The 11,177-nt window shown below is 41.0% G+C and overlaps 1 protein-coding gene across 2 annotated transcripts; it reads right to left on the reverse strand.

Annotated features, from left to right (window-relative positions):
- Positions 1 to 684: 684 nt before the first annotated feature.
- On the reverse strand, positions 685 to 10,917 carry TBP (TATA-box binding protein). Of its 2 annotated transcripts, none has more exons than XM_032684492.1 (8): positions 10,839 to 10,917; positions 8,971 to 9,213; positions 7,991 to 8,322; positions 6,853 to 6,940; positions 4,939 to 5,030; positions 3,554 to 3,721; positions 3,197 to 3,291; positions 685 to 1,869 (listed from the first exon to the last, which is right to left on the reverse strand). In XM_032684492.1, exons 2-8 carry the CDS (start codon positions 9,022 to 9,024, stop codon positions 1,790 to 1,792), a joined length of 909 nt encoding a protein of 302 aa, XP_032540383.1. In that variant the 5' UTR covers positions 9,025 to 9,213; positions 10,839 to 10,917; the 3' UTR covers positions 685 to 1,789. The 2 variants fall into 2 exon arrangements, with proteins under 2 accessions (XP_032540383.1, XP_032540384.1); XM_032684493.1 differs by lacking the exon at positions 10,839 to 10,917 and adding an exon at positions 10,130 to 10,249.
- Positions 10,918 to 11,177: the final 260 nt, after the last annotated feature.

The following is an 11,177-nucleotide window of genomic DNA, read 5'->3' on the forward strand; positions in this document are numbered from 1 at the left end:
TGATTTTATGAAAGTCCTAGGCCCACTGTGGGGTTTTTGAAATCATTTAGATGTTGAAAATACTCAAGTGAGCAGGCAGAGAATGCTGTACCTGTAAGTGGTTTTGTTGATGCAGGACTTAATTTCTAGAAAGGTAGTTTTAAGCCTTGGTACTTGTCATGAAACAGCAAACAGCATCTTAAGTCACTGTAGTACAGCTCAACTGATTTTACTGAAAACCGTCCCACAGTTACTTAGGGCTCCAGGCCTTCCTAAAGAGTTGAAGAGTTTTTCAGGTAAGTTGGTAATAGTTCAGGGTCCTGCAAAAGCAGGGACAGTCCTACAGTTGCAGTTAAGAGCTCTCAGGAATGTTCATGAACTCACAGCACAGAGTGGTGTGGCACTGAAGGCAGTGTTTGAGTATCATGAATTTATCCTGGCACAGCGACATTATTAGACAGCATCTTTCTGATACGAATCATGAAATGAATTAATAAACACCTAGCGAAACACTGGTGTGAAGACTGAAGATTAACATCACTCAGGATTTGCAAATGGAGCAATATCAAAGCCAGTCAAAACTTCATTTTGTCTGGAATGAAACACCAACTTAGTAAAGAGACCATGGTTTACATTTGGGTTAGTTTTAAATAAAAGTTGTTTGAAATAATGTGCAAGTCAGAGAGAGTTTACTATTACTGAAAATTTACTGAAGAAAAAAAAAAGTTTATTTTTAGTTCTCAGCTCGTTAAGCTTCAAGCATGGTTCAGAAGGAAGATTATGTACATACTGACTAGTCAGAAGGGCTTTGACATTTTACAGGAACACTAATATAGTGAGACTGTCATAGCTGGTAAAATACAAAAGTAGTAATTTAAAGAAATTCTAGGAGCTAAGCAGGGATCTTTTGTTCCAATTCAGTCAAGTGTAGCTATTTAAGACTTGCCTAAATCCCATCTGTTGAACATAAGGCAACACATACTTGAACACAAACTTCTTTAACCAGTCATCTCTTTTGTTTTAACATATTGGAAGTATTCAAGGTAGATGTTTCCAAGGATGTGACTGCTGGTAAGTAAGCCGGAACATTGGTAAGATTCTCTTAAAATAACAAGTCGCTTACAGTAGTGCATGTGCTATTAAAAAATCCAGATTAAATTAAAAAAAAATCAATGTATTTCACTCTACCAACTGGGTAATTTTAAAATTTATTAAGACAGTTCCCATAGTTGTATAAACAGGGTTTATTGTACATGTGGAGTTGAAGAAGGAAAGAGAAGAAAGGTATATATTATATATATATGTACAGTGAGCCATTTTCATTAATAAATTTATCCTATCTTGCTTAATACTGGAAAGAGGAAATGTGACTGGCACCAAAGAAATTTAAAGTTGAAAAAATTCAAAAGCTCAAGTTCTGAAAATTATAAAACCATGGAAGGAACTTAAAACATATATACATGGCAATTTAAGTGGTTTATACACTGAGTGACACAGTTGCATTTGTCTTTAAACCAACTTACAGATTTCCTATTAATAGAACTGGCATTAAAACTATTTAAAAGCTAGGATATAAATAAAAATTGGAGGGACTGCTCTAGGAACAGCCCAGTAAAGCAACTCACAGTAACTCAGTAGACATATTCAAGAATACAGTTCCCCTTGTCCATCAGGGAAGTAGGCACTAACTGGGAAATAGTCCAAGTCCTGGTGTTGCAGTTGCACTGGAAGTCTGTCTCTTGTTACTGCTGTGCCATACACAATACCTTTTAAAATAGACCCCTGATTTCTCTGAAACATGTAGAAACTATTACGTTGTCTTTCTGAATCCCTTTAAAATAGGATAGATGTTTTCAAATGCTTCATAGATTTCTGCTCGTACTTTAGCACCTGAAAAAAGATAGGAAATTAAGTTAGTTTGTACCTTTCACCTAATACTCTATTTTAGCTTTTAGAATGTTTATTTTAATGTGACTCTATATAAAACCTACACATATCCATAAATCCTTATTTTTACAATCTTTTTTAAAACGTGTTTCATAGAGAGCATACATTACCAGCCTTCTGTTTATTTTGTCAAGTGTTACAACTTTCATTAGCATCTCTGTGCAGATGCTACACTTGCAAATGGGATTATCCTATACATAATTTCCACAGAAGACACAACTACAAAGCACAGCCCTGCAGGATGTTTCTGCAGAAAGGCCTAACTGATGGAGATTTTCTGAGTGTGAACATCTGTGGGAGGAAGGTCTGGCAGTGGAGACTGCTGCAGACTGCCTGCCCATTCCCCACACTGCAGGGACATGATTCTTTTGTCTGCCTGTCTTGTGGTTTTTTCTCCATAGCAAGATGCAGTATGAGGGGAAAAGGAAGGGTGTAGGTGGAGTGCCTGAGGTTGAAGAGGTCCTAGAGCTCAGGTATCTCCCCTTCTTTGTCTGCTGTATCATGGGAGAATGGCAGCATCCTGCAGCCAACCTGCCAAAGAACAGCTGGCTCAGTCACACATACTCAGCCCACAAAAACAGTCTTTCAGATTTTGCCAGAAAGATCCCCTGCAGTCTTACAGCTTTTTGGGCACCTGCATACTACATTAGGATTCATGATCATTGTTCAAATGGATCTAGCCAAAGGTGGTGTTGCTTCATGCATTCTCATCTGTTAAGGAATACACGTAGTGCAGGTAACATATAGTGCAGGTAGCTCAGTATGCAGCTGCAGCGCTGAGCTGCAGGTTGGGATGCAGATTGAGCTGTGTGTGGCAGGACCCCCAGGCAAGAGGCCCCGTGAACTGCCGACCATTTGTTTGGGGTCCCTCCTGGGAGGCACCCAGCTCCAGCTGTTATTTAGTTATTGCACCAAGATTAGACTGTACTATGGGAAACCTGGGGTGGAGCTGGTAAGGAAACCTTGTCTGACTGTGTGAGTGTGGTGTGTGTAGGAAGTCAAGTGGGGCATCTGTTGGCTCACTGGACACGATCAGCTGCAAACAGGCTTTGGTCCTGGTGCAGGTGGTGCTGGTGTGACTGCCAGAGTGGCTCCTAGATGGCTGAAAAGGGAAGTTTCCTTAACACCATCCACTGAACATTCTACTAACTCTTCTTTCTCAGTACTGTCATCTCTAAAGGAAAGTACCTGCCAGCTTATGTATCCCTGTGTGTTCTCTGTAATACAGTCAAAATCTCACCTACTGGAGTAAGACACTGTCTTGACCTACCAGTTAAAACCACTTTTCCAGAAACAAAAATAAGCAGTACAATTCTTGGCTTGATCATTCTGTAGATTAATCCAGGAAACAATTCCGGCTCGTAGCTGTAAGAAAAGAGAGTGACAGTGTTTAAACTTGTAAGCTTGTAAACACATGTTCCACTCTACCTTCTGCAGATGTAGACTTCACTGAAACTTGGAGAGGGTAGTAGGGAAGATCATTTTGATGGTTTCATAATGGGCAGCCTCAGCTGCACCTAAGGCAGCACAGAGATGGGAACGGTGCAAGGGAATAATCTAAACAGATGTCACTCTCTAAGCTAGCTAGTACGCAACAGGAATGAAACACAAGCAAGCCTTCTTTTACCTGCTGAACTGCTGGTGTGTGAGTACCAATCCTTCCAGTCTGATGGGAAATTTCACATCGCAGCTGCCCACCATGTTCTGAATTTTAAAATCCAAAAATTTCGCTGGAAAGCCCAGTTTCTGAACAACTCTTGCATACTTCCTTGCTGCCAGTCTGGATTGCTCCTCACTGAAGTGAGAAAAGGATATCTATTATTGCCTCAGTTGTGTATTACTTGAAGCAAACAGCATTAAACCACAAATATCTAACTGGGAGAAAAATGGCTGTGTGGAGGAAAAGGGAAGGTCACATGCAAAATTCTGGTATCTAAAATTAACAAGTAGCACTGGTTTTCATGCTAATTTTGGTAGTAATATCCTGGACACCACTAGTGTTGCACTCACTGTTTATGAGGCACAAAACAGTAAATTATAAATCCATATATTTCACACTTTTAAAATATTGACCAGAGTCCCTCTAATGGGACATGAAAACTGTTATGTAAGTTATCACCATAGAACAACTTTGAACTACTACTGCTAGAAAATACACGTTTCTATAAAAATCTCTCAACTGCCAAAATCCTCTGCTTGATTGAGCCCAGGAATTTGAATAGGTTTAACAAAACTGCATAGCCTTACATGGTGTTACAGAATTCAGTTTGTTTCAGGTTTGTAAGCAGCTGTGGATCTGGTTGTTCCTGATGCAGAGTAGGACAACTTGAACTTCAAGTGTCACCAGACAGAGAAAATGTTTCCCTGTACAGCTCTCTTCATTCATCTCTGCTCATTAGCTTATTCCTTCTGGATTCCTAGCAGAGTTCTTCAGAGCAGAATTTCTCTTCTGGCCAGCAGAGTTAAACTTTTGTTTAGTTTTCAATTCTTGGGCTTTAATGATCATGTTAAGAGGTAACTAACTAAGATCAGACGACAGGGACCAGAGACTTGGAGCTCTTATCCTGTGATGAATGAAACTATTCAAATATAAAAACCGTCTGCCACCACCCCTACAGTTTAAGCAGTTCCAGTGCATAGTCACTGAATTTTTAAATTATTAGAAAAAACCCACAGATAACTGCAAAGCCAAAAAACTGAATATAATAACCTCTGCAACCCAGTTTATTAGACTGGATGAAGGAGCTTCAGAAATAGAACCACCATTTCCCCTCTAGTTGGGAAGTCCCTTTAGTCACGAAAAGACAGTTTGCGTAGAAATGTGTATTACACAAACAACTGTAAAAGCAACATGAGTTCTACCTGTATGACTTTGATGTGTATATATATATATATATATATATATATATATATATATATATATATATATATATATATAATGTTACTTCTAAAGCATCATGGTACATGAGAAGAGACAGCCTGAATTAGTTTGCTTGTAGTGCCTAAACATACCTTTTTGCTCCTGTGCACACCATTTTTCCAGAGCTGAATATCAGTGCAGTAGTACGTGGTTCTCTTATTCTCATAATAACAGCAGCAAAACGCTGAAATGTGAGCGTTGAGACTATTAGTGATATATTGCTGTAATCATTACATTAAAACCAAAACTGCATCATCTAAGGAGCAAGTTACACTGTAGTGTAAAGAAATACTAAGTTCAAACATACTTACTGATCACTCAAAGTTTTCTTGAAATGCTTACATCATAAGTAGCTTCAAACACACACAATGAGAGGTAGAGCCAGGTAGGAAGGATATTTACCATTGCATTGCTACTTTACTAAGTTAATCTCTCATTACTGTATATGCAACATATAAATAATGCTAGCATTTGCATCAGAGCAATACAGACAATTTCAAAAATAAATTTAAAAGATTTCCTCCGAAGGTCTTGAAATTTGATCTGTTATAAGCACGATGGAAGACTATCTGCAAAAATTTTATGATCTGTTTTGTTTCTGTGTCTTAAAAAAATTGGACAGTGTTATAATAACAGCAAACAGATCAGCTGAAGATCAAAGTTCTGTGTAAACAGAAGTCACCTTGGCTATCACAGTAGGACACAGCAGCCCGATTAGCTCTACCTTTTTATTCTAAGTAAGCATTTCCAAATTCTTAAACTCCTTGAAGCTAGAGATATTGGAAACTGATATGGGCATACACACACACACACACACACACAAGTAAACCCTTCTTTGTTGTATTTAACTTGGACTAGCTCACCATGCAGTCCCATGAATTGTTCTGCTGACATAACCAAGGCGGTAGCGTGGGTTACCCAACAGCACCCTTGTCAAAATATGTCTTAAATAGTACAGGCAAGCAACATCTTTCTGTGATAGATGAGTGTACTGACTAAACGTCAGGAGTGTGTTATATAACCCTCCTTTCTCTCTGACATGGAAAACAGTATTTCGTATTGATTATTCTAGCCTACGAGTTTTACACAGCCACCTACCCTCCTACCTTAGGAGTCACCAGGCATGCTCAAATTTTTGCTGCATTAGTATCTTACTCACAATTATGTAACAGCATCACTGATATAAGCTTACAGTAACAGCTGTTTATGACATATGCCTGCTTTAACCTTTGAGAATAGAGTGCAGGTAAACTGCAGCAAAGTCCTAAATAGTAAAATAAAAAACCCCTACGCCCCAGGAAAACTGAAGCCTTCCCAAGGTTAACCAATTCAACTACACAACACCTAAACTTTTATTAGTGTCCAGCTACTGTGGTTGCAAAGATAACATTTCCAAGAGGAGCCACCCAAAAGAAAAACGAAGCGACATAATTTTCCTGATTTCACACTCCAGGTCCTCTGCTGTTGTTCAAGGTTTCCGAAGCTAAAAACCCCCACAGTTTAACAGACTACCACTTAGGAGTAGCAGGCAACTTAAAAGTCGATGTGCAAAAAAATCAGTTTCGCTTCGCTGTTTCACCAAACTGAGCCATCAGAAGCAATGAGATGGCAGGAGTACTGGGGGAGAACACAAGGGAACAGAAGGGAATTGAGATTCTGAAAAATGAGCAACTGCGCTGTGACCACAAGAATTCCAAGGGAGCAGCTAGGTGGAGGAAGTCACAGAGTATACAGAACAACCATGCCCATATGAACAGTAGCAGAGCTACCACAAAAAGCTTGGACAGTGTACTACACTGTTGGTTGGGTTCTTCTACCAAATTACAACCTGGTGCAAATCACAGCTACCTCAGTATAAAAATGCTTTTTACTAATTTGACAGAATGTTCTAAGTTTATTAAAGATTTCTTTTTAAACTATAGTATAAAACTGCATCTCTAACAGGAAGGTTTTTTGATCTATTGCAGAAACCTGCAGCCACAACCTTTGATATACATTTCTCTTACCTTGGGATTATATTCAGCATTTCGGGCACGAAGTGCAATAGTTTTTAGGTCAAGTTTGCAACCGAGATTCACTGTGGACACAATATTCCTGAAGATAGGTGAGAGAAATATATTAAAAAGACAATAAGAAATTCACATGTCTTCCTCATTTTTAACAAAGCTTAATTGATTTTACTTTTTCATTATTTTATTTCTCAAAGTGAGTTTGAATGACATCTTTCCTACTAACAGGAGCACCAAGCAGTGCTCAGGAACCTCCTTTTGTAGGGCACTAGTTCCTAAGGCATGATTGCTGATTCCTCCTTTTCTACCAGCTATTATGAAAACTGTCCCATGAGAAGAATCTCTATTTCAGTTTGGCTGGAAAAATTCTTGATTCTGAGAGCCCTCATCACAATCAGAGAAGCTGCTGGAAATGGGAGAAAATGAGGTAGTACTATCTGAAATTTTCCTTGCTATGCCCTTCAAGGGGGAAGGTGAAGAACAAAATGGGAATGGTACAGGAGGTAAATCCCTTGCCAGGAGATGGGATAGCAGGTCTCTAGAAAGTTTAAAAGAAGTTCCCAGATATAAAATTTTGTTTTCTGTGAAAATCTTGAAATTTAAAGGTCCTCAATGGTGGGGGGGTGAGGAAAGAGGAATATGAGAAACTACTCTTTCAATTCACCTTATTCATTTCACTTTGTCCCTTCCATAAATTTCTGAAAAAGTCTCTTTAAAACTAAAGTTCAATGAAAATAATTCCATACCTAAACTTAGAACTAGTTCTAGGGTTTTCTTCCCTTCTTACAAACTCAGTGTTACCCATGCACTAGAAAAGGGAACATGATGAACTCCTAAACTGCACAGAGTTAAATTTACAATGGTGTTAAATGAAGACATATCTAACACCCTCCACTGTTATACTTAAAAGATGTATGGTTGACAAATCACTAAGAAACTGTTTACATTATTAAGTGGTTTAGTAATGAAGCTAAAAATAAAAGCAAAAATTACTCATATTGCTACAGGAGACGCATAAATTCTGAATCCTCCCTTTCCACCAAAATGCAGTACCCATTCCTGACGTGCCTTTGGTCCTAAGTCTTTAAAAGGCTATCTGAGAAGGACACAATGCACTAACACATGGGGCACTCACTGTAGTTGTGGCACGATCCCAGAACTCTCTGATGCTGGTGTTGCAGGAGTTATTGGTGTCATCGGAGTCATTGGAGAGGGGTACAGAGGTGTGGTTCCTGGTAAAGGGGCTGTGGTAAGAGTCTGTGAATGGAAGAGCTGGGGAGTTTGACCAGATGTTCCCTGTGTTGCTTGCTGTGACGTAGATTGTTGCGCTGCTTGTTGCTGCTGCTGCTGCCGCTGCTGTTCCTCTAATATAGACAGACTGTTGGTGCTCTGGACAGGCTGTGGTGTCAGTCCTGTGCCATATGGCATCATTGGGCTAAAAATGGGAATTCCTGGAGTCATTGCACCCTAGAGAAGCAAACATGAAAGAGAAACCATAGATCATGTTGATTCCATTTTGTTTTTAAGAGACAAAGTTTCTAAATATAAATCTATGTAAATTGAGTTGATGATCTCAAAGCTGAAGCACACAGTAGTAACTTGTTAAAAACAGAAAGTCCTTTTTATGCTTTATAGAATGTATGCTTTATAGAATAAAGCATAAACATTTTATAGAATAAAACACCACCCCTAGGGATCTGACACGTTTCTCACACTACCTTGCAAGCATGTCTCAACTTTGACTCACAATTTAATTTGCAATTGTTTGAACACAGACTGTGCCCATTTTACCAAACACATTCTTAACCCAGCAACAATCTATTATGCACGTAGTTTTAAGGGCAACCACCAAAATAAAATTAATCTTTCCAACTTGTCAGTCATGTTTCTACTTAGAGGAACCCCGTGTATCTGCATGTTTCTTATACCTCTGGATATCTACATTGATGGTTTTACAATTCTGCTTTATACTAGTATTATTCGATACCTAGCAGAATTTTTCAGATCTGCAAACGAAATAAACTGAAGTTACATGCAAGAAATGGAAAATACTTTCACCAAAAAAAAAAATAAAAAAATCAGATAATAGTTGCATTTTAGATCATTTGCTTTTACCTGAGGGGAGGCTAAGCCTTGAGCGTAGGGTGGCAAACTGTTGTTCTGATCCATGATTCCAGTTATTTCTTTGGTGAGGCCAGAAGTATTTCCTTCAATTAATTTAAATAAACTTCAAATCCTAGAGGACTTTTAACCGTTTAAAACATTCCAGCAAAGTAGCTTTTAAAGCCAAGCTGAAAGGTGCTAGGAAAACATCAGCTCCAGAGAAATATGTTATGAGTCTAAAACACCAAGAAAAATCTGAAAAGAAAAAGAGTAATATCTTGAGAATAATATCTAAAAATAAAATGAAAAGCAAACCTATGAGCTGCTGACTCAGATATAAGACACACACCCACGTATAAATACATATAAGAAAATTCACGCATATGCACACACACATGCACAATCCATAAAAATAACCTTTTTCAGGCACACTCCATAGAAACTTTGCAGCGTGATTCTGCTGAAGTCCCTGGCAGGTTACCTGACCCACATGGGCAGGCTTCTGTCTAACCAAACCTCCCTGCACAAACAATTCAAGCTATTAATGCTCATTCTACTCTAAGCTTTGCTTTAGCTAGAAAAGCACAGATTTTTTTAGAATTTAATTCCCCTGACTACTAAGCAAAAAGCTTACTGACACATTGCTTGTAAGTCTCTTCCTGACAATTTTAAGGCTTGGGCTTTCAGAAATTATTTTTTTCTTCTATGAGAAAAGCATCACTGGTCAAATCAGAACTAGGAAAACCTCTTATCCACTTTCAATAGACTTCAAACAACAGTGACATGTGCTTTATCAGAAACAAAAATAAATACGTGAAAACTTATTTCAGATGTACAAGTGAAACATCCATATGATTGGATTTTTTCAACTATACCTCTGTTGCTGTCTTACAAAAATAAACAAGATAAGTGAAGAATTTAAATTTTATGTTATCAACGATATAAAATATTTTCCCATTAATTTATAAGTTTCTTAACTATCGCCTAGAAATACTCAAGGTCATTTTCAGGCTGGAGGTTGGCCACCTCAAAATCTGAAGAAAGCTTATTCAGCCTTTTTTTTTTTTTTTTAAAGATATGAGAGCTTAGAATTACAATATTTACACTGCAGCTAAAAAGGTCTGCTTTTTTTTTCCCTGTGACCATAAGATATTATGATCTTTACCCTCACCGAAGGTATCAAGCAGAGCATCCAGGTTTTATGACCTGGAGACAGGAGTACATTAGAAGCCTAGACATTATCCTGGAAGAAATAAAGCCAACTCCTCGACAGCCCAGCTGTTTGGTAAGAAGCCAGGATACCAGGCATGCCAGAGCCTGCGGCGAGGACACCGGCTACGCAGAGGCCCATCTTGTAACCACCTAACGAGGCTTGCCTGGATCGCCACTACAAATGCTGGGAAACGTTTTGGTCGAGGGAACAGAGTCCAAAAGCAGGAGACACCACGGAAGAGGCCCCGACCCACCCCCGAGGCCCCGTTCGGGCTCTTTCCCCAACCACTTCCCGGTGGCCACCGCTTCCCGGTGCCCTCCAACCTCTCTCGCTCCCCATTCAGCACCGGCCCCGGCGCCGCGCAGGGTCCCGCCGCTCCCCGCGCCGAGCCCGCCCCCGCCGCCACGGTCGCCGCTCGCCCCTGAGCCACGCCGGAGCCCCGCGGCGGGGCAGAGCAAGGCGGCTGAGAAAGAGGAGTCCCTCCCCACTTTCCCCGCCGCGGCTCAGGCCGCCGCGGAGGCGCGGTGCAAGCCCGGCTCCGCGCACCGTCCCCGCCCTCCAGGCCCGGCCCGGCCCGGCCCGCACCATCGCGGCCCCGCCGGCAGCCACCACCCCCTCCGCGGGCAGCGGGCGTGCGGCGGCCGCGGCGCCCGGCGGGGCTCGGTACCTGCTGCCCCGCTCCGCTCCCGCCGCGCTCAGTGCCCGCCGGACCACGGCCCGACCCGCCCCCGCCCCGCCGGCGCGCCCAGCGCGTCACTTCCCGCCGCCACCGGGAGAGGAACCTTCGCTGGGAAGAACCTTCTGAAATTCAACAAGGGCAAATGCGGGGTCCTGCACCTGGGGAGGGATAACCCCATGCACCAGTACAGGCTCGGGGACAACCTGCTGGAAAGTAGCTCTGCGGAGAAGGACCTGGGATGTCCTTGTGGACAAGGAGCTCTCCATGAGCCAGCAGTGTGGTCTTGTGTCTAAGAACGCCCATGGTGTCCTGGGTGCATTAGGAAGA

Source organism: Chiroxiphia lanceolata, chromosome 3 (genome assembly GCF_009829145.1).
Source record: "Chiroxiphia lanceolata isolate bChiLan1 chromosome 3, bChiLan1.pri, whole genome shotgun sequence".
NCBI classification, from domain to species: Eukaryota; Metazoa; Chordata; class Aves; order Passeriformes; family Pipridae; genus Chiroxiphia; species Chiroxiphia lanceolata.

Bases quoted from the DNA above. Each gene is read 5' to 3' on its own strand.
- TBP (XM_032684492.1), bottom strand. From the start codon at position 9,024: ATGGATCAGAACAACAGTTTGCCACCCTACGCTCAAGGCTTAGCCTCC. The intron at 8,323-8,970 runs GTAAAAGCAAAT...TTGCTTCTCTAG, and splicing joins AAGGCTTAGCCTCCCCTCAG to GGTGCAATGACTCCAGGAAT. The intron at 5,031-6,852 runs GTAAGAGAAATG...CTCACATTTCAG, and splicing joins ATGCTGAATATAATCCCAAG to CGTTTTGCTGCTGTTATTAT.